This window comes from Martes martes (assembly GCF_963455335.1).
Source record: "Martes martes genome assembly, chromosome: 14".
Lineage (NCBI taxonomy): Eukaryota > Metazoa > Chordata > Mammalia > Carnivora > Mustelidae > Martes > Martes martes.
In genome coordinates, this window is record NC_137902.1 from 47,351,868 (window position 1) to 47,375,261 (window position 23,394).

The 23,394-nt window shown below is 51.8% G+C and overlaps 1 protein-coding gene across 1 annotated transcript; it reads left to right on the forward strand.

Annotated features, from left to right (window-relative positions):
• The first annotated feature begins 5,824 nt into the window (after positions 1 to 5,824).
• MAT1A (methionine adenosyltransferase 1A) lies at positions 5,825 to 23,155 on the forward strand. Its single transcript, XM_080822501.1, has 10 exons — positions 5,825 to 6,167; positions 6,251 to 6,598; positions 9,972 to 10,049; positions 10,840 to 10,962; positions 13,989 to 14,101; positions 14,352 to 14,495; positions 18,660 to 18,878; positions 19,979 to 20,161; positions 20,456 to 20,589; positions 21,211 to 23,155. The coding sequence occupies exons 2-10, from the start codon at positions 6,505 to 6,507 to the stop codon at positions 21,311 to 21,313; spliced, it is 1,191 nt and encodes a 396-aa protein (XP_080678627.1). The 5' UTR covers positions 5,825 to 6,167; positions 6,251 to 6,504; the 3' UTR covers positions 21,314 to 23,155.
• The last annotated feature ends 239 nt before the right edge of the window (positions 23,156 to 23,394 follow it).

Here is a 23,394-nt window from a genome sequence, read left to right on the forward strand (position 1 = left end):
TTTTTACCATTTTTATTCTTTTCTTGTTTCTTTTTCTGTGTACATTTTAGTTTTTTTCTTAGTGGTTACCCTTTGGATTACAATTAGCATCTTAAAAACCCTCACACTGAGTTAAAACCAACATAGTTTCAGTAGTATATGAAGGCACTGCTCCTTTATAGCTCTGCCTCCCCTATTCTGTTGTTATTGTCCCAAATTACAAATAATATGTAGTGTGTCGGGGCACCTGGGTGGCTCAGTGGGTTGAGCCTCTGCCTTCGGCTCGGGTCATGATCCCGGGGTCCTGGGATCGAGCCCCGTGTCGGGCTCTCTGCTCGGCGGGGGGCCTGCTTCCTCCCTCTCTCTCTGCCTGCTTCTCTGCCTACATGTGATCTCTGTCTGTCAAATAAATAAAATCTTTAAAAAAAATATGTAGTGTGTCCATTAACAAAGATTTATAATTGGTTTATACATTTGTCTTTTAAATAAAAAGGAAAAGTTATAAATGAAGGAAACATAATCACTTTATTTACCTATGTACATGTGCATGTACCATTTTTCTTTCTTTGTATGGCTTTGAGTTACCATCTAGTGTTCTTTCATTTCAGCCTAAAGGCTTTCCTTTAGCATTCTGTACAGGGCGTGTCTGCTGGGACAAATTCTCTTAGTTTTTATTTATCTGTGAGTGTCTTAATTGCTCCTTCATTTTTTGAGAGATAGTTTTGTTGGGTACAGAATTCTTGATTGACAAGGTTCCCCCCTCCCTTTCAATACTTTAAATATGTCATCACATTGCTTTCTAGCATCCACAGTTTCTGAAGAGAAATCTCTGTTAATATAATAAAGGATTCCTCGTATGTGATAAGGTGCTTCTTTCTTGCTGCTTTCAAGATTCGTTCATTGTCTGTCTTTCAACAGTTTCACTATAATGTGTTTTCTTGTGGATCTCTTTGATTTTCTTCTGCTTGGAGTTTGTTGAGCACCGTGAATGTGTAAATTTTTTTTTTTTTTAAGATTTTATTTATTTATTTGTCAGAGAGAGAGAGAGAGAGAGCGTGCACTGGCAGATGGAGGCAGAGGGAGAAGCAGGCTCCCCGCCAAGCAAGGAGCCCGATGTGGGACTCGATCCCAGGACGCTGGGATCATGACCTGAGCCGAAGGCAGCCGCTTAACCAACTGAGCCACCCAGGCGTCCCCATGAATGTGTAAATTGATAGCTCACCAAATTTGTGAAGTTTTGAGATATTATTTCTTCAGGTATTCTTTCTGCTCCAAGTTGGGCAAAACAAAAGCCAGCTTTTACACCAGTCCTTCTGGGAGCTGTTAGGTAAAAAAACAAACAAATACAACCTCAGTTATTTGAGAATAAGGTTTTTTTGCTCATTCTGCACTAACAACTGCATTGGGAACATGAATTGCCATCTTCATGGATGCCATGGAACTGGGGAGCCCAGGATAGGGTGGCCAATTTAAAATGCAACGGTGGGGAACCTGGGTGGCTGAGTGGGTTAAGCCTCTGCTTTCGTCTCAGGTCATGGTCTCAGGGTCCTGGGATCGAGTCCCGCATCAGGCTCTCTGCTTAGCGGGGAGCCTACCTCCCCACCCCTGCCTGCCTCTCTGCCTACTTGTGATCTCTCTCTCTCTCTGTCAAATAAATAAATAAATAAATAAGATCTTTAAAAAATAAATAAAATGCAACAGCATTCTCTTCCTGCAGGTGACAGCAGTAATTATCACAGTAAGTGTGACCGCCTCTTTCTTTATTAAGCTTCCTATAAATTCTTGACTAAATTCCAGAGTTTCACAAAAGTTGATTTAAACAGGACTTTTTCCAGGTATTAGTTGATTTTTGTGGCTGGATGGAAGCTTTCAGTTCTCTACCCCCCCCCCCCCCATTTACAGTGATCTCACTTCCTTTTTTTCCTTTTTGAATCCTTTATTGGATCTTTATATATTCCCAAAATTTACGTGTTACAAATCATATTCTATTTTTCATTAAAGGGGGATTGTATATCATCTTTTGGCCCCCTTTTCACTGAATACTGTTGTACTTCATCCGTGTGTTGGCGTGTGGTATTGTGGTTCGTGTTTTGACTGCTGAATGGTATTCCAGTGTAGGAGTTTTTCCAGGAGATTGTTTAGCTCTTACTGTGTGAATATTTTGTTTGTATGCCTTAATTGAGGTGAGGTAGTGTAAGAGATGGATTGTTTCTCCAGCTACCAACTAGCAGGCCACTTTAAGGCACCCAGTATGTGGAGCAAGGTACCAGCCTCTGAAGGGTATGTTGGTACAGCAGGGTGGGCCCAGCTGGTGCCTAACTCAAATGTGAGATGGCAAGAATGGGCGCAGATGTGACTACTTGTGGATACGAGAATGGAGGAAGAGAATTCCAAGGCACCACTGAGGAAGAATTGCTGACAAGCTTTGGGGGAAATTGGATACGGATGATAAAGGATCAGAAATTGAAATAACTTCTTAGGATCTCAGGTCCCCAGAAGCTGGGGTATCAGTGTTTGGGGGGAAGGGATGATTCTAGGAAGAGAAACAATGGAGGCAGGGCAGGATTTACATCCGATGAATGTCTCAGCATCCATTGCTTTTCAGGCTACTCCTGGATCAAGGCAGGAGTTTTACCTCTTGTCTCTGATTTTGGAATGCTTTTCCTCTATAATCTAGCTCACATTTTCCTGTCAGGTAGAAAACCCCCATTTGTTTGACTCCCTGCATGTCTCCTTGTTGCCCTGAGTCCCAGCTCCTGGCTCACCTGCTTTCCCTGCCCTCCACCTCCCTGCCCAGGCACCTCCCACCTCCCAAGTAGAGTTGGGGCAATGGTCCGCTGTGCCAGCTCTAAGCCACACGGGGACTTCTTGGCCCCACAGCGTTACCATCTCCTCGCTGCCTTTAAAACACTATAATTCCTTTGGGGTCCAGCTCAGGTTCTGTTTTTTTCTGTGAAATCTTTCCACATTTTTTTTCCTTCCTTTCCAGAATACCGTTTGTATATGGAGTGCTCATTTGGATTTTTTCGCTGAACCAAAGTCACAAATCGTTGAAATGGCCTAAAATTTTAAAAGACTGTATAATCTGAATCCATTTATCTTTCTTTCATAAATAAGTTATTCGTGTTCTAGAATGATATATGTAGGAAGAGTTTGTACATAAATTAATGAGGGCAAAAGTACTAAATCTTTTGAAAATAGTCCATGTGATTATTATGCCATTTAGATGGTTAAGGGAGTTTCTCACCAAAGTTGAGAAATGTTTGCACTTAACAGCTTTTAAGGAGTGAATGTGCACTCCACTCTGTATCCAGAGTTTTGGGTCATCAACATTGCGTTATCTCTTGTCGGTGGTATAGCCATCAGGCATGGAAGGTGCAGGAGCAGGCCAAGGGCACCGTCCACCCAGGTGCTGTCCACTACCTGGAGTCAGGTGCCATCAAAGCCTCTTCATGAAACTGGTCAGTGTGGCTTACACACAGCCATTTGCTTTGTATTTAATATTCATTTTGTATTTTATATTTTAATATCACGTGTAAATCTGACCAAGATGATAATTTGTTTTCAAAGCCAAGTTTCTTCAAAGGTTTGTCAGCAAAGCTTCAGAGTTGAAGGTTGCTGCATGGAAATGAAATCAACTGTGGGCCTTTGACACATTGAATTGGACTTAGGTAATCAGTGGGGCTTGGGGAGGGGAGGACATTAGGACAATTCATGCGTAAGGGACAGCATGTGCGTAAGGCAGGCTTTAATTTGAGTTCATGATGGCCAAGTCCCTCTTGGTTCAGTTTTCTAAGTCAAAAGGGGGCAGATTGAAGCCACTGTTCTAACCCTTGGTGCAAATGCAACTTTTTTTTTTTTTGTTTAACTGGTAACATTTACTATAGGAGGGAAATCTTTTGACTGATTCAGCATTGCTATGGTCTTGCATTTTATTTTTTTTATTTTTTTAAAGATTTTATTTATTTATTTGACAGAGAGAGATCACAAGTAGGTGGAGAGGCAGGCAGAGAGAGAGAGGAGGAAGCAGGCTCCCCACGGAGCAGAGAGCCTGATGTGGGGCTCGATCCCTGGACCCTGGGATCATGACCTGAGCTGAAGGCAGAGGCTTTAACCCACTGAGCCACCCAGGCGCCCCAGTCTTGCATTTTATATTTATACATAAGAAAATCACATATTATGTACATAGAAGGCACCTAAGTAATATTTTATTAAAGTCTTATTGTGCACTGGCTCTATGCTCAATCCTCATCCTACCTGAATGACCACATCATCTATTTCTCACAATGATGCTGTGAGGTCAGTAGTCATTTAACCTGCTTTACAGTTGAGGAAGCAGGAGCTGAAAGGTTGGGAAGCCTTCTCCCGGGTAGATAGCGGGTTAGAGGCCAGACAGGACTCCAGCCCTGAAGCCCACACTCCCACCCACCAATTTCTGTGTGCTACTTGTTAACATCTGTGGGCTGAAAGAATATAAGGTGGCCTAGATTGAGTGGGGATGACATACGAGACTCACACATAAGATGGGTACTGAACTCGGTGCTTCCAGATCCTTCCCTCACTCTGAATTTGTGTCCGGACTGCAGAAGCCTCCTGGTTATCTCTCCCAAAGCACTACTTCTCTGTATGGGACATGCCCATTTAGTCATTCTGGAATTCAAGGAGCGGTGAGACAGCTTTGTGCTCTGACTTCTTGCCAGCTCTGGGACCTTGGTGAATACTTGCTACTTAAACACCATCTTACAGCAGAGTTAAAGCTTAATGGCCATAGTTCTAGCTGCTGGGCTAACCTAGGTCTATAGTTCACATTAAACATTAGCTCATATTGCCTCCAGGTTTGAAACCAGTGTACCCAGAAGAAATTTACAAAGGGACAGCGATGTTGAAATATTTTAAGTGCAAACAGGAGGAGTCCTGGCTTCTGACAAGGACAAGGCTATGTTGTCTAAAGTCCCTATTTGATCCTCATTTTCCATCCTTTTCCAGTGGCCTTTTCGTCTCTGGACCTTCAGCAATCTTGTGCCTGAGCATTTCAGCTCCCTCTTTCTTAAATGCCTCTGATGAGATATGTATATGTAAATTCTCTTACTTCATCCCAGAGGCGGTCACTTTAATATAGTTTTTCCCTGGAAGGATAGTGCTGCTATAGCCGACCAGCACTCCAGATTTGGAGCACCAGAGAAAAATTTTTAAATGCTCACATTCTGAGTATAGAGGGGATTTGGGTAGCAGAATTGTTAGTGGGGGCTATCGCATCCCAACTTTTGCTTCCCACAGTCCAGCATTTGGTGCACAAGCCTCTGGCTGCTTACATTTTATTGCCTTCTAGTGGGAACTGGTTTCTCCACCCATTCTCACTGTGATCTCAATCCCCTGCCGTTTTGCTAGCCTGAGGACGCAGCTAGATCTGAGGGTGGGAGACAATGAAGAGATAGAGACACTGTCATTTAGTGCATAACTCGGCTAAAAGGTGTAAGCCTGTCCATGTTCCTTGGTCAAAGCAAAAAATGTGCGGGAGTCCTGAGAGCAGAGTGTTGACCAGGTGAACAGGACCAAATAGGTAGGTGTTTAATTTATCTTAGGGGAGCTTTGGGAACCTGGACTCCGATAATTTCCCTGTAATGAATCCATCTCTCAAGAGTTCCTTTCCCAAAATAGCATTGTCTTCTGTAACCTGTCCAGATAATTCTTAACGTCTTGCTTGTCAAGGTGACTGCCAGCATGTGAGAGACGTTGACAGTTTAGGCGATTTCTATTAGCAGAAAAATATGGACTCAAAAGCTTCTCCTCTGAATGAATGTGTTGTGTAACATCTGAGCTGACTCAGGATACAGGTGCATGCTTTAGCTCTGAGAAGGTAGAAGGAGGAGGAGAGCCTGAGCCAGACAAGGTGCGGGGGGGAGGAAGGCCAGCACCCAATAGCGCAGGCCACCCTGTGTGGCAGCCTTCACCTAAACCGTATCTCTGGGAAAGAGTTCCTGGCTGCCTATTTGTATCCCTGAGTCACCACAGACCCCCACCCTCCAACGTGGTATGTTAACCTTGGAGCAATATGGAGATTAGCTGCAGAGCTGAAGCAGGGTCCCAAAGGAGCTTCAGTTCTGCAGCATCTACACAGCCTTCTTTACCACACACTGACCAGATGCCTGTGCTCGGGACGTCCGAGCTGACGACTGGAATCCCTCAAGGTAAGAAGAACCCCCTCCCAGGAAATGGACTCCTCCAATTTTCTCACATGATTATTCAGGCACTTTCACTTTTCCATATATAGGAGTCACTCAGGAGCAAGCTGTGACCAGTCAGAGGGAGTGACACGGCTGCGCTCAGTCCCTCCCTCCTCACCTTCCTCTCATGTGCTCGCAGGCTGGTCAGCAGAAGTGAGCCCTGTGGCTCTGCCAAAGACAAGCCTGTTGGGTTTACAGAAGGAAAAAAAACCAACAAAACCAAAACCCCAAACAAATCTCAGGCAAAGTCACAGCGCTGAAATCGGTACCCTGAAGAAGCTGAGTGGAGAAGTGTGCCGAGATGAATGGCCCGGTGGATGGCTTGTGTGACCATTCTCTAAGCGAAGAAGGAGCGTTCATGTTCACCTCAGAGTCGGTCGGAGAGGGGCACCCGGGTGAGTAGGTGGTCGTGGACTCATGGCAGCTGCTGCCAGGGGAGTCATTTACCAGAGGCCTTAAAGACAGTTTGTGTTGTTTACTCTGCGGGACCTCTGGAGGCACAGTATGAGGCGTTTTTCATTCTATTAGTTTGTAGTTTTGTAAAACAGCCATGAGTATGAACTGGAAAGTGATCAGGTAATGAAGCCCAGGGCTCGCGCTGTGCCTGCCTCCAGCATCTCCATGTGATGGGGCTACAGCAGAGAACACCCACTGGGTTGACGGAACTTAGTATACAGGGGACGTGTGTCATCAGATATCCACTTTATATATATTTTTGGTGGGGGCGAGAATAAAGCTTTATTATTGATGAGCGACTTAAGTCAACAGGGAATGTTCCCGCGTACAAGACCATAGTCACTGAGTTTTGCATGTAAGGCACATGCAGGCTAGGCATGAATGGCACATTCTAGTAGTCGCTGAGATAGATCACCAGGTCCTGGAGGCCTCGGGTGTGTTAGCTGAGAGAAGTACAGGTGACCTCCTGAAGAAGAAGAACATTCGAGCAGTTTTTGGTGATTGGGGGAAATGGGAGAGGCTCACACATGTGAGCAGCGAGGCCCGTGATCAGAGCCTCAAGCTGGAGGTCAGTGGTTCTCAGACCTCGGGGAGCATCGATGTTCCCCGGCAGGCTTGCTGGTGTACAGTCCCCCACCCACCCCCAGAGTCTCTGATTTAGTAGGTCTTGGATGAGGCTCAAGATTGGCATTTTCAGTAAAGTTCTCAGGAGATGCTGCTGCTGCTGCTGCTGCTGTGGGAAACACATTCTGAGAATCACTGTTGTACAAGTATCCTAGGGCTAGACACATTGATTTATGTCTTTTAAGCACTTCTTCAAAATTCATTTGAGTATTTGAAGTTACGGTAACTTATCACCAAGGCTGCCTTTTCTTCCTGTTCCTCATCCAGTTTCTTTCATACTCCTAACTCAGCTTTCATCATCTCCTCGCCCCACTCCTTCCATATGCTTTAGCCAGTGGTTCTCAACAGGGGGCGATGTTGCCCTTTTCCCCTAAGAGCATTTTGTATTGTCTTATTGTCTTCCTGAAACTGTTTTTTTGGTTGTCTGACAGAACTCTGCGTGAGGGGTTGGGGGTGCTCCTGACCCTTAGTGGCTGGAAGCCAGTTAAGCTTCCAAACATCCTGAATGCCCAGGACCCTCCCCCTGCAACAAAGAATTTTCCAGCCTCAAATGTCAACAGTACCGCTGTTGAGAAACTTTGGCTTACACGGAGTTTTGTAGGTGACTTAGCTCAATTCAAAACAAACACCCTCTTTGATCATGCACAACTTTATAAAGTCTCTGGGTCTACAGTGCTTGTAACCTTGGACTCATTTCCACGTGTAACCCATGAAGACCATACATGGGTTAGGAGAAGGATTTGCCCCACTCAGAGGATGTGGGTGCTTGACATGCAGTGGCCAGTGGTCCCCTCGTACATACAGCAGTGTGCTCAGTGGACAGAGAAGAAAAATTCTAGCCATCCAGTTGGCTGTTTTGTCCATTTAATGGTAGCCTTTCAGTTTGTCTGTCTCTCCTTTCACTTGCCACAAACAATGAACTGTCCATGTAATTCAGCTTCCCCTAAACCTTGGTGATGGCTTGCTTGTCACTCCAGCACTGACTTCTTCTCCACCAGGAGGATGATACGAATGCTTTTCCAACTTCCCAGAAAACCCGCTATAGGCTACCTTAAAGCTACTGAGCGATAGTGATAGAAATTCCAAAAGCCTAAAGAAACAGTACAGAAAGGGCCTCCTTAGGCATTCCTTTAGTCTGTGGAGCTATCTTAACACTCTTGCTAAGCTCTAGCTTTATCCCTAATACCCCTTATCCCACCTCTCTGGGTGGACTGCGGACATGTGACCTGTGTCCTTGAAAGAAACAGTCATCCACAGCGGGCACATGGGCAGCCCTAGCAGTCCTGATGGTTGGGCCTAAAGAGATATTTTAGCAGCAGGCCTTCATTGGTAGGGGTGTGCAGAGGCGGTGGCCTCAGATAAACCTAGATTTACTGTCAGATCTGCCGCAGGCAGGAGGTTGCACAGAGAGCCTCAAGGTGTAGGAGCAGTTCCCCAAGGCAAGTTTAGAGGACTCACCTTGAATGGCAGATTAATATTTTAAGTTGCATTGACGTTAACATTTTAAGTGATGCGCTTGTGAGAGCAGAATCACTTGGTTCTGGATCTGGGTCCATAATATGAAAACTGAAAAGCAAAAACACAACAGAAGGACACAAGGAAGCTTCTGGAGGTGACGGCTATGTTTCTTACCTTGTTTATGGTGATGGTCACATAAGTGTATTCACATGTCCAGACTCCCCAGATTATATACTTTAATTTTATGCAGGTTTTTTTGGTATACCAATTATACCTTGAAAAGCTGAGAGAAAAACCTTATGACTCTATTAAGAGCAAACTCTATGGATATTTTGAACATTAAATGAGATATAATATGTGTAAATAGATATCACTTTTATTTCTGAGTCTGTGAACATTGGCAGTTCACCCAACCCAAGGCAAGACTGGATTTTTCCACAGTGCACTGCGCTGAGGGTCTGCAGGCTCAACCATGTAGAGTCCTTAAGGCAAGTAGTGGAAAAAGAAGATCAAATCCCAGCTCCTGCTGAGCCATTGTCAGTCCCACCTTGACTAAGGTCAAACCCAGCTAAGAGGACGAATAGCCTTCAGGAGGCTGTGTGACTGTGGGCGTGATCCGAGAGCTGCTTATGGAAATGTTCTGCAGAACAGCAATGATGTGTAGAAGCTCTCCTCTGGAATTCCTGGGGGTGGGGTGGTGGATTTGGGCGTAGTATCATATACATAGCACACACAGCTTCTAGAACCTGTGGCGCAATGTATCTGTTTGTCCCATCTGACTTTACATGTTGGCACCTAATCTTACCGATGTTAGCTGTTTTGACTTCTATTTCAGGAGTTTTCTAGATTTTAGACTTAAAGGGAATATATTGAGGAATGAGAGGCTTTTTAGTAGGAGAATGTGTGTGTGTGTGTGTGTGTGTGTGTGTGTGTGTGTGTGTGTGTTTGTGTCTCTGTATGTGAATTGCTTTAGTCTCTTAGAACTGATTTTGGAATGTACTTCTTTTTTAGGGAATGCCTTGAGTTTATATAATATAAATCATCCAAAATTAGGCAGAAAGGAGAAGAAATAACAATTTCAAAAAGTTTTTAATTTTTTATATTTAAAACAGTATCCTCTTAGGTAGGTAAATTTGACATGTAAACTTACCAAATATCTAATTATTTTAACATTTCAGTTTGTTATACCTGATATTTCTGTGATTCTTATACATGTTCATTCTTGTGCAGATAAGATCTGCGACCAGATCAGCGATGCTGTGCTGGACGCCCATCTGAAGCAGGACCCCAATGCCAAGGTGGCCTGTGGTGAGAAACGCCTGCTCCCTCCCTGCGGAAGACCTCAGTGGGATAGGCTTGAGCCCTTTGCCTGTGCCAGGGCGCTCGGCAAAGTGGGGGTCAGGGAACCCAGCATCTAGGGGGCTCCCCAATGTGATCATGGGTGCAGCTGAATTAGGGCCTTGGCCAAGGTCACGGGGCAGGGGTGCCTGCATGGAGACCAGAGCCCCGCTGTCCTCCCTGTGCACTGCCCAGATGGCTCCCTCCCTCTCCAGGGCCGCCCTAGCCCCTGCCTGGAGCCCCGCAGGGACCTGCACCCTCGGAGGGTAGACCTCACCCCAATAGCTTGGTGAAGAGCCAGTGAGAAGGTTGGTCCTCCTTGCTCTCAGGATCTTAGCCTGCGGCACGGTGTAATCAAGAAGGGGTGGGCGAGGCGTCCTGGACGCTGATGCATGTTGGACTGCATTCCTTGTGACAGCCACCTACCCCCATCGTCTCACTCCGAGCCACACGGCAGTCCCTAGAAGTATTGTCTTTGGGTAGCAGTTGGGGAAGCAGACTGAGAGAGGTTAAATAAGTGGTTTGAGATGACATGAGCAGGAGGCGCTCGCTGTGAGAGTGAGGTGTGACCCATTCTGTCCGAGGTGCAATTCTCCGGGCGGCTCTTACATGTGCTCAGCCCTTCTGCTGGGATGTACTCTGTTTGTTAGCTTTCGTCTTTTATTTCCAGAATTTGTGCCTTGTAAGACTCTCCACAAGGGTCTGGGAGGGGCTCCCCTTGGCTGGCTCGTGGCCGCCCACTTTCCTCCCTCTCTCGCAGAGACCGTGTGCAAGACGGGCATGGTGCTGCTGTGCGGCGAGATCACCTCCACGGCCACAGTGGACTACCAGCGGGTGGTGAGAGGCGCCATCAGGCACATTGGCTACGACGACTCCGCCAAGGGTGAGGCGGGGCCCCGGGTCTGAGACACGTGGGTGCCCCGACGGTGTGTCTGAGCTGAGGCTCTCGGTCCTCAGTGAGGGCAAATACCCCCGGGGAAGAAAACATGCCTAGGCCCGCCTGGCAGTGTCAGGGGTCAAAGTCTCGGGGAACAGCATGGTGGCCCATGTGATGGCGTCCAGTTGAACTAGCCCATGTCTGTCCGTCCGTCTGTTTTGACTCTGGTCTTCTTGGTGCAGGCGAAGGCTTTGAAAGAGAAGCACCCACCGAGGTGGGGAGCTGCCCCCTGCTGGGGACATGTCCTCTTTCATTGTTTGAGGCCCTCTGCTGTACTCCTCCCGCAGATGAGGAAACTAAAGCTTGGGAATGTCCACCCTTTGTGTAAAGCGACAGCCAGAGTCGGCTGCCTGTGTAGACCCCTGTGCTTTCTGCTTCTCTCTGCTGCTTCTTCTGATGGAGAAAAAGTCGACTCTGCCTAGAAGTGGTACCCATGGCAGGTGAAGGGGGCAGGCTGGCCGAGGTGGGCTCCAGTGCCAGGCTGTGCGGGGACCTGCATTCCAGGAAAGGGACGCAGGCCCTGGCAGGAGTGAGGAGGAGCTCCGCGATCAGGGGGAGTGACATCTGGAAAGAACAGCAGGGTCCAATGCAGATTCCAACATCTGAGACAGGGCAGGACGGGATGGGGCTCAGCCTGGAGAGGCCTCAGAGGACCGCCCGCGAGGGCCAGATGCTGAAGGCCTGTGTGCACGGACATCCCAGCTACTGGGTCTTTAGGGCGACGTGTGCCACCGCTGTGGGTCAGGGCAGGCTGGGATGATGCAGTGCACGCCTATGAGCGGGAGCCCCTCGCGACTGCAGGTGCAGACACAGAAGCTCAGGGCAGCCACCTTCTGAGTTGCCCAGAGCACTCCCTTGAGCACATGACAGTTTGGGGGGACTGTGCCGGGAATCAGCGGGAGGAGGACCAGCGAGCACAGGCAGAATCTCCCAGTCAGCACATGAGGGTGTTCATAGAGGAAACACTGTCCCCAGGCAGCAGCTTCCTGACAGGCTGGCTACCCTGCAGAGCCTTCACCCCGTTCCACAAGGAGAAGCCTATTGTTTACATTTGTGTCGACCTTATTCAAGAGTGAGTCTTGTTCTGCGCTAGGCAGAAGGGAAACTTCCCAGGAGGCCATGTCTCCTAGAAAGAGAGAAGCGAGCGAGAGGCCAGCTCTGCTGCTGGCGGCATTTCCGTGTGCCCAGCTTGTCCCCACACCTGCACCCACAGGAGCCCGCACAGTGTGGCGGCTGCCCTAGCGTGGCCCCAGGCTACCTGCCCCTCACTGCTCTGGGCTGCTGCCTTTCCGGGCCCTGCTCCTCTCTCCTTAGTCCCCTGAATTCTGTGTTTCCAAATCACTTAGAGCACTTGATGGATTTGCAGCACTGAGATGATTCACTGTGATTAGGAAAAATGCAAAGTGTTTAATGCACAACGGTAAGTCCTTGGCAGCCCTCTAAAGATGGTTCATTGGTTTGTGTGTTCAGAAACATTTGCTGGGGGGTGCCTGGGGGGCTCAGTTGGTTGAGCGACTGCCTTCGGCTCAGGTCATTATGCCGGACTTCCAGGATAGGGTCCCGCATCGGGCTCCCAGCTCCTCGGGGAGTCTGCTTCTCCCTCTGACCTTCTCCCCTCTCATGCTCTTTCACTCATTCTCTCTCAAATAAATCAATAAAATCTTAAAAACAAAACAAAACAAAAACAAACATTTGCTGGGAGCAGGAAGCTGCAAGGGACAGAGGCTACCTGATGCTCCCAGGGTTGGGGTGCTGCCTGGCATTAGATGATGCGGTACCAGGTGCCCAGTGGCCAGTCGGTGGCACAGTGTGCAGTGAAGGGAGGGAGAAGGAGGGACGGTCCAGGGGCGTTTACTGAGAGCTGGTCATATTTGGGTGTGCGGGGATGGGGAGTTGGAGGAGGAGTGTCCTACACAGAGACACCCAGTGGAGGTAGAAAAGCGAGCCACACTGAAGGCTACACCCAAGTGCTTGGCTGGGGCGGTTCAGCGGGGAGGGGCTGCGTGGAGCTGAGGGGCTGCGTTCTGCTTCATTTGGCAGGAGGTCCCCAAGTGAAGCATACACAGGAACAGCAGACTGGATCTGGGTTGGCTGGTTGGTTGGTTGTAGTGAGCTCACACTGACAGCCTAGATGGAGCCGACTGGCAAGAGAGTGGCAGCTACTCAGCCTGCCACTAACACTTGACCTTGTGGTGGGGCCTCTGTGAGTTTCAGCCCCTCATTCATGCAGTCCCCATGGCTGAGCCTGGCAAGACCCAAGGACCGACAGGGAGATGAGTGAGCCGTCCAGGCATGGCAGCCCCTCCCCGGGGCTCCTTGGGCTGGGCTGCCGCCCGCCAAACCTCTGTGAACCAGTTTCCGGCCTGCGGCCCTTCGCTGGGGAGAACAGCCTCCATCTCCGTGCCTGACCTTTGGGGATGGGCGGATGGGGCCTCGGGCTCCAGAGGGATGCCTTTTCCATTATGCTCCAAGCCATGTGCATAGCTTGGGATCAGAGGACTCTAGGTCTGGGAGCCTGTCTGGGTAATTCCTGTGCATTATATGTGTCCAGTATATTCAATACCTGCGTCAGGCACACACCTGGGCTCCGGAACTGCAGTGCTGGAAGGTGATTTTCAGCCTGGTCTTAGAAGGTGCCTAAGGGGGCAGGGCCGGAGTGACCCACCTGCTCTTCAGCCCGAGCAGCTGTAGCTCTTGATCTGGTTTTTATATAATCTGGGTATAATTTAATATAGTAAAATGCACTGTGGAGGGTTTTCTTTGACTTAGAGTTCCGGATGATCATATGGGAAGGCTACATGGGCTTCCCATCCCTGGGCCTCAGCTTTGAGCCCGACAGACCACAGCTGGTTAGAGACCACCCACCTCAACACCAGATGCCACACGAGGAGCTGAGCAGTCCGCCAGGAATCTCACAGCCACGCTCGGCCTGACCTGTCCCCCCACTGAGGTCCACTTTCCCTTCTGCCTAGGCTTTGACTTCAAGACCTGCAACGTGCTGGTGGCTTTGGAGCAGCAGTCCCCGGACATTGCCCAGTGTGTGCATCTAGACAGAAACGAAGAGGATGTCGGGGCCGGGGATCAGGTAAGTACCCAGGGAGCATGGGCGCGGTGTCAGGTTGCGGGGATAGCACTGTCTCTTTCCGCCCTGGCTCGGACTCCGGGGAGGAGCTGGCTGGGAAGGTCACGAGTACTGGATGGGGCGCAGTCCCGTGTGGGTGGTACATGCACGAGGCACCCAACACACCCAAGAGTGCCAGCCAAGTGTTAGATCGGAAGGAAATTCCCACCGTCTAACATGGGCCTTGCTCGGCCGGCCCTCTCCCTGGCTGCAGGGCTTGATGTTTGGCTATGCCACCGATGAGACAGAAGAGTGCATGCCCCTCACTATCATCCTCGCCCACAAACTCAACGCCCGGATGGCAGACCTCAGACGTTCCGGGGTCCTCCCCTGGCTGCGGCCCGACTCCAAGACTCAGGTGAGCTTCCTCCTTTCACCTCCCATGGAGCCCCAGACACACCCTTCCCGCACCCCATGGCCCTCTTGATTTCGTGTCATCATTCGGATCAAAATGTTCAGTCTGGACACTTGAGAGTTACTGATTGTGAAAAGAACTCTTTATTTGAAAACTGTTCAGGTATAGATGTTTTCTCTCCCAATTTTATTATGAAAAATGTTTAAAATACAGAAAAATAGAAAGAGCAGTTCTAGATCTTTCTTTGTTGCCCTCTTAGCATATATTGACCCTGGTCACATGACTCCCTGGTCCCTGACACATGGTGCTTGATTGGTGTCAGACATCGGTCACCGCCCTTCCACCTCCACAGGTCTCCCCACCTTGAGCAAGGACTGAACACAGAGTTGAGAAGGGCTGTCTGTGTCTCGCTGTGGCCCTTTACCCCTGTTTCCCATAAAAAGGCTCTCCCTTTGCTGTTTTGGACTCCCTGTCCCCTCAGGCCCTGACCTCACTGCTCCGTGTGGTGGGGAAATCCTCACCCATGTCCACATGTGAAGGTCGACCATGATGCAAGTGCGGACGTGGAGGCCCCGAGTCTGCCCCCTCTCTCTGCGTCCTGCCTAGTTTAACCCTGGTGACCCTGCTGGCCCCTTTCCCAGGGCTGCCTTCCCAGCTCCTCCTCTGCCCTCCAACAGGTTCTGGGCTCTTCTTCACACCCTCTCCCCCTCCACCCACACTTGCACCCAGTTTCCACCGTGTCCCACTCAGTGCCCCAAGCTTCTACCTGCCAGGTCTCTGAATCGGCAGCCGTGTTTCCCATCCACTCTGTAAACACCTGTACCTGAGAGCCATTGTGTGTGGCCTCAGTGTCGCCTCCTCCTCAGCTCAAGGGAGTGCAGTGGTACCCCGTCTCCTGCTCAGCACCCCTCCCACTCCCCTCCGTCCCCCCCCACCCCTCCCACCCCCACCTCAGTCTCCACCCTGCTTTGCTCTGTGCTTTCCCTTGAGAGCATCTCTTCCTCTCCAGCCTGGTTCCCAGGGCCAGGATCCGCACCGAGGATTCTCCCTGCCTGGAAACTCCCCTTAACTCCCTTTGGACTTTTAATTTCTTCTTCTTCTTTTTTTTTTTTAATTATTATGTTCAGTTAGCCAACATAGAATAGAATCCTCTGTAGTTTTCTGCTTCCTATAGGGGGACAGAACCCTACTTGTTATATCCAAGCCTTTTATGGTCTCCCAGTTTTACCTTCCTCTACCTCCCCTCCCCCAGTCTGCTTAATCTGGCTGATTTCACTCCTGTTCCCCTTATTTCTAGTGCTTTGCACCTGTGCTCCCACCCTCCACCTTACCTGGAATCTTCTCAGGTCCTCCCCTCTCCATAAGTGGCCTGCAAAGCTCCCACCTCCTGTGGCTTTCCCTGGTGGCCGCCACCTGATGGGGCCTTCTCTTGTTCCTGTAGTTGGAATTGGGCCGACGTGGTTGTGTAGCTCAGCACAAAGCACGTGACTGTCCCGTTATCCCAAGGTGCATCCTTCTGGGCCCCGGTGGGAGGCCACACAGGGCAGAGGTCGCCGCTGGGCTGAATGGGGCAATGAAGTGCACTTGTGGCCTAAAGCAAACCCTTCCTGGTGTCCTCCAAGGGACCCCTAGGTGGGAGGGGAACCATCAGCACTCCTCAGTGCTGAGGTTCTCTGAGGTTGTGGGGCAGGGGAGCTGACATGGAAAGACTGGTGGGATTGAAAGAGAGGGGCACACAGGAGGCGCTGGGGCACCTGGGCCCGTCCTGAGGCAGAACAGCACTACGGCGGAAAGTGGGGTGGAGATTCTCAGAACACAGAATCGTGGAACAGGGGTGGGAGGAAGTCGAGCTGCAGAGTTTTCCTTTTCCTTGTGTGACCGTGAGGCCCGGAGGCACCCCTGTGGGACTGGCGAAAACAGGGAAGGCCTGCATCATCCCGCTTAGTACTTGAAGGTGATGGGGGCTGGGGGGCCCCCACAATGGGGGCTGGGGGGCCAGGATGTGCTCTTCTGGGGGCTCCCTTCCTGCAGGGCCACACGGAAGCCTCTTAATCCTACTGGACACTGAATTCCACCTCACTGCCCTGCTGTAGGGGCGCTGAGCCCCTGGCATCACGGAGGCGCGGGGGTGGGTCTGCCTTGGCCAACTGTCCCACAGTCCCGCAAGCGGTGCCTCCCCATGAGCCGTACTGGGTCAGGACTGGTTTCTGGGCCGGCTCCTGAGCCCGTTGGAGAAGGGCTTTCATGACCTCAGCAGTGTTGACTGTGAACAGGATGAGTCTTTCCACCTGAACAAATGCTTGCTGCTGATATGAGACTCGAGTGGCGGTGTGGATGGCTATTTTTATACCTGGTCAGAATGGTGTTTTCCGTGGCGTATTTTTCCCCACATCTTGCTGACATGGTGAGATAAGGGACGCACTTGGAACTCTTTGCCCTGCCCCAGTTGTGTGGCTCTACACGGAAGCCCAGGGCTCACAGCTGGCCGAGTGGGACGTCCAGGGAGCAGGCGAGGGGGGAAGACGCGCCCTGCAGCTCCTCCGGGCGGGAGCCTTCTCCTGGGCCTGATGCCCACGCAGTGGGTCTGGTCCCAGAGCCGGCCACAGGCCTCCCCTCCTGGGAGCCCCCACCACAGATGTCCCTGTGCCCCTGCCTCTCGTGCTAGGATCAGACATCACGTGGGCAAGGCTCTTCCTTCTTCTGGACTCTACCTCAGGCTTTTCGAAGCAGACAGGGCACAGAGTAGGAGTTGGAAACAGGCCCAGTACTTGGTGGATAGTGGAGGGGCCTTGGGCAGGCAGAGAGCCTGCCACAGGCACAGCCCCGGGGAGGCACTGTTGGCTGTCCCATGGTCCTCTCAAGCCCCGGCATAAGAATAGTGCTTCGCCTGGCAGCCGGTGTTGCTACCAGGGCCATCTGGCCTAGCTGCACTCCTGTGGGCCCCACATACCCCAGGCACCCCCACTCCCTCCCCCCACCCAGTGTGTCCACAATGCCTCAGGGGGCACAGGGACCTATGACTCCCAAGTGTCCCTCCAGGCCCTGAGCGGCAGCCTTCTGCTGGGCAGTGCCCCGGCTACCAGGCCACACAGCCCCAGGGCTAGCAACAGCTTCCCCCACCTTGAGGCGCTAACTGCTTTCCCAGGTTCACCCGCCGTCTCCCTCCCTCTCGCTCTGTCAGCCTGGTGTGCCCAGACCGCAGTCCTTGGCCACTGGTCAGATCAGGCTGTGACATCGGGCTCTTGTGCTCGCTGATGGATCAGCATAGCCCCGGGTCTGTGAAGGAGGATTTTGTCTGTGCTGCTATGGGAATGACACCAGCTTTTGGATGGGTCAGAACAGGGTTTGGCTTTTTGGCTTTTGTCTGACTGCTGTGTGACTTCACCCAAGTTGCTCCACTGATCATACCTTGTTTTTCTCATTTGTAAAGTGGAGATAAGAATGCCAGTCTTGCTGGGATGACTTAAATAGGACTCGGCAATGCCCAGAATGGGTGCAGCGCTGACGCAGTTGGGTAGAAGGGAGCATTACACTGCTCACTTGCAGGGGTCCTACATGTGGGCTCCTTCCTTCCACGTGCTCTCGGCTTTTCCTTGCTTGAGCTTAGATACCCAGAGGCCAGCCACGTGGGGCTTTTTGCCCCCTCGGTTTCAGCCAGCCTGACCTGAGTCCCTCTCACCCCGTCCCTACAGCAGGCAAGTCCCCTGGCCCCAAATACTTTCAGAGCTCCTCCACTGAGGAGCTGGGTCAGGCGGACACCTGTGCTTCTTGGCGGGAGCCAGGATACATTGGCTCCAAGCCATGGAGGGTCACGAGAGGGCTTTGGCCAGGGGACATTCGTTGGCACCCAGTGCCCTCTGAGATAGAAGGGGGGGAGTCTAGTTGGGTCACAGATAGAGGAGAAACTCTGTAACCCTGAGTCTCTAGGGGGCACTAACAGGGGTCCTAGGTGGGAACTACTTATGCCTCATATCCAGTCATCCCATACTTAGCGTGGGGCAGTTGCTCAAATATGAGAATATGTCAGATAACTTTCCCAGAGGCCCTTGGAAAGGACAGGATCCCCCACCCCCCGCCCCAACTTGGCTCCCGGGAGCCTGATAGCGATGTGTCCTCAGCTCAGGGCAGGACTTTACGGTGTCTCCTCCTGCTCTTGTGACCCAACAGGTGACAGTTCAGTACATCCAGGACAACGGCGCTGTCATCCCTGTGCGTATCCACACCATCGTCATCTCCGTGCAGCACAATGAGGACATAACCCTGGAGGCCATGCGCAAGGCCCTAAAGGAGCAGGTGATCAAGGCCGTGGTGCCCGCCAAGTACCTGGACGAAGACACCATCTACCATCTGCAGCCCAGCGGCCGGTTTGTCATTGGCGGTCCCCAGGTGCGCCCTTGCCTCTGAGCAGAGTCCTGATTTGTCCTTGTTACTGGGGTTGCTCACCTGCCCAAGCACAGCGGAGCGGGTAGCTTTGTGTGGCTCAGCCACATCTGGCCTTGGACAAAACACGAGCTCAGCTCTCACTCCATGGGGCTGGTTGTGTGCTCATCAGTGCGTGTGGAATAACATGTCCCCAGGACTCTCCCACCTAGTGCGGCCTGGCACCCTGCCCCCCGGTCATACTTGCCCATGATGCTGCATCGCCCAACTCACCATTGCAGGTGATGGGCCTTTCCCAGGGGGCATTACGGAGTTTTTGCCACAGGTTACTTTAAACTCATGTGTAGCAGGTGTTTCGATGGGGACCCCTGCTGCCCCCTTTCTTTTCTCTCTCCCAGAGAGAGGAAGTAGGGATTGGCAGAGCTCCCCAGAGAGGCTACTGACCTCTGCCAGGCGGTCCTTAGCTGGTTCTGTGACCGAATGTAGTACAGGGACACGGGGTAAAAGAAAGTCAAAGCTTACTGTTGTTTCCTGTAGGACTTCTCAAAGCCTAGATGTGCTAGTGGGAATTGTGGGTCTCAAAGCCCAGGTGTAGAGTACGCAGTCTTTCCCCAAAGCCCTGAATGTGGAGCCCCAGCCCTCTAAGAACATGGTGATCGCCTGAGGCGGCACAGAGCAGCCACGTGAGGAAATGGGCCTCATGGCCTGTGCTGGGTGCCACCAGCCAGGGCCACAGTCCGGGGCGTACCTGTCACGGCACAGTTCCCTCCTGCAGTTGGATTTCTCCAGCATGACCGTCTCACAAGGGCAAAGCCTGAAGTAGGCGCTGGCTGGGGTTCCAGAGAGCCTCTGGCCTATCATCTGCACTTGCTGTTGGGCCTCTGTCAGCTTACCTGGCTTCTGTAATGGGTCAGTGACTGAACTGGGGTTAGAGACCAAGGCTTCCAGCTTTAGGGACAGGGAAAGTCTTTAAAAAATGCCCACAGGCAGCCTCAGGGAGCCCTTGCCACGGAAGTCTGGCGGCCATCAGGGCGCTGCCATGGTCTCTCTGCCCTGCCCTCTCGGCACTCTGGTTCTCATCTCCTTGTCCTCCTTTCCCTCTACAGGGGGACGCAGGTGTCACTGGCCGTAAGATTATCGTGGACACCTATGGTGGCTGGGGGGCGCACGGTGGCGGGGCCTTCTCTGGGAAGGACTACACCAAGGTGGACCGCTCGGCGGCGTATGCGGCCCGCTGGGTGGCCAAGTCCCTGGTGAAAGCGGGCCTCTGCCGGAGAGTGCTCGTGCAGGTACGTGGGCCCCACTCTGACCCTCCCATCTTGGCCCCGGGTGAGGACATGCCGGGCTGCTGGGAAGCCCACAGACTTTGCCAAGGGCTCTGGGGCACGGACCCTGAAAACGTGAGGGAGGTGGAAAAAATCTGCAAGGAGACAGACCTCTACAGAAAGGGCTGCTCACTGTGAAGATGGTGGGGATTCTTCTAGGCAGACAAGGCTGGGGAGCACGTTGGGCAAGTGATGGGTGGTCCAGCTGCCTGGAGAGGCACAGAGGCTTCTGTCCCTGACGCTGCTCTTTTCTGGAAGGTTTCCTACGCCATTGGTGTGGCTGAGCCACTGTCCATTTCCATCTTCACCTACGGAACCTCTCAGAAGACAGAGAGAGAACTGCTAGATGTGGTCAATAAGAACTTTGACCTTCGGCCCGGTGTCATTGTCAGGTAAAAGCGCTGCCCATCGCTATCAGACAGGCCCATTCCTCCTCCCTCACCCAGAGGCTCAGCTCTGCTGGAAGAGAAACAGAGGACTTTCAGCCTCTCCAAAGCAGGAGGACCTCCAGGCTTCTGGCCCAGCATGACACACACCCCAAATGCAGGATGCCTGCTTTCAGGCTGGAGGAGGCTGGCCCCACGGCAGTGGGGCCATCTTTGAGCAGGTGGAGGGTCGTAGGAAAGTAGTTGTAAGGCCAATGCTGAGAGTGAGCCAGCAGGTCTAGTCCCATCTACCCTTGTGTCTAATGCCATCCCTGCTTTCTGGAGCTTGGCGATATTATTGGTCTGCACCAGGCCAGTGGAGTGGAGAGGAGAGGAGTGAGGCACAGTGAGGCCAGAGTTCCGATTTTGGGTCCTGGGTGTGTCTGGCTGAGCCTGTCTCCTAAGGGCCAGTGACGGTCACCTCGGAAGGTGTGTTGTAGCACAAATAGGAAGTTTATGGGAAATTTCTCTCAGTAGGGACACTCCATGCAAAGATGGTCACACTGTTAGTCACTCCTGTGTTCAAAATTCAGAGAAACTCTGCTTTTTTTCCACTTAAAGTGACCCTTTCCTTTGCTGACTATGCAGGGATTTGGATTTGAAGAAGCCCATCTACCAGAAGACAGCGTGCTACGGCCATTTTGGAAGAAGCGAGTTCCCATGGGAAATTCCCAAGAAGCTTGTGTTTTAGAGCTGGTGGGAGTGGGACCTGACCTGGCCCTGGAAGGATCCGGGTGGCCTGGTTCCTCTTCTTCAGGATCCCAGCTCTCACATGTCCCGGACCCAGGGCCCTGACTGCCCTCCCAGGGTGTGTCTCCCCCCACCCCCCGCGTCACCCCCTCTTGGACCAAGCCACACCCTGAGGGTTAGCCGGGCGCTGTCATCACTGTGAATGACAGGAGGCTTGCTGGTGCTGGGAGTCACACCTCCTCGGGAGGGTAATCACAATGTTTCCCTGCTTTTCCCTCAGACCAAGGCCATGTTAATTTAGTGGGAACACCACCCCTGTCAAGAGTAAATCCCCTCACTCACCTCCCCCGTGAGTGGCCCGCTCCTCCGTCACAGGTCTCAGGGATCCTGGGTGTGCCGGGTCTGCCCTTCACATCTGCGGCCACTGCTCAGAGCCAGGGCCTTCCCGGAGGCCTCCTGGCGAGGCACCTGGCCGGGACAGGAACGGGGCTGACCTCTCCCACGCACCCACACTTGTGTGAGGGACTGAGCTGATTACTGAACTCATTTCTTCTTCACTGCAACATGATGGGGCAACACCACATCCCCACTTCTATAGGGGGAAACTGAGGCACAGGCTACCTAGGTAACTTTTCCAAGGTCCCACAGCCACGTGTCAGGAGCTAGACATGAGTCCAAGAGCTCTGACGCAGGAACCTGTATGCACCCCCTGCTCCCCACCAAGCCCTGTTCCCACCTCGTGCCAGATGCAGGCCTGAGCAACAGCAAAGCAGATTTGAGATGAAGCTTTGTGATTTCTTCCTTGAAGATCCGGTGTTTCCGCGATTAAGGGATTAACCCCTGGCTCTGGGTGAGCCCTGGGCAGTGGTAGGCGAAGACGGGACAGAGAAGCAGCTTGTCCTAGCTCAGGGGGCCAGCCTTTCAGACGGAGCACCAGAACCCTGTGTCCTTCAAGTCCTTCTCTCTCTTTGGCCTCGTTATCTGAGTGCCATTAGAATAAGTGGGTGAGCCCCTTGGATGCCCCTTCCAGGGAGGCCAGCAGTGAGGCCCGAATGTGTGATGTTAAATAGTGACCCAGGCGGCAAAGCTGAACTCCCAGCGGTAGACAAGTTGGCTGGGATGTCCTGAGGAGATCCTGCCTTTGCCAGGTGGCTGCTGGGTCACGGTACCCTTAGGGCCTGAGTGGTCCTCTGTGGGCTGGGGTCTTGGAAGCTGCACAATCACCTGCCTTTCCATTTTTGGCCAGCACTTCCCACCCCGCCTGTCCTCAGCCTGGGCCTCTGACAGCATTTCTGCCTTCTCCCTAGCTGCCTGGACCACAGGCTCAGGTAGGGGTCTCTGTGGGTCCCAAGAGAACACTGGAGACTGCTTCTTCCCAGGGCGTGTGGTGCTGGTTTCTGGCTGGATGGGCAGCCCATGAAGCCCCATCTGGGAAGGAGACAGTCTGCATTGGGGCTCGGGGCCCAAAGCACAAAGACCCGAGGCTTTTCTCTTTCTGTCAGAGAAAAGGCAGCTCCTCCGGGAAGGAAAAAGAAGCCTGAATTTGCATCTAAGCCCAGAGCTTGTGTCCACTCTGGAGGCTCCGATGTGTCTGTGGGCGCGGGTCACCCAGAAAGTCTCAAGCTCCTTCCAGGAGACGGGGCCGCGGGTTTGTGGGCCGTGAGTTCCTCTCACTCGGGCCGCATTAGAAGTCAAAATTCACGATTGTATACTTTCCCCACCCCCTAGAAAAACAAGATCTTTTTTGGGGTCAACATTGTTTATAAGAAACTGGAATCTTGTTAATAGTCCCTGCTAGGACAGGATAAATAAAACAGAATAAACAGTCCTTCCATGAATCAGACTGAAGGAACAACTACTCTATGCTTAGTTTTTGTCGACAAACCTCCAGACACCCCAGCTCCGAGGAGCATTCCCCAGCCCTGAGCAAAGGGGGGTAACCCCTGCTCTGTGTTTCCCCACCCAGGGCCCCCTGTTCCTGTCTGCGTGGGCTTCTCCACCAGAGATGAAGTCTTCCTCATCCCCAGCGACTGCACTGTCACCGCGTTTCTCTATTTATCCCTCACCACACCCCGCTGAGTT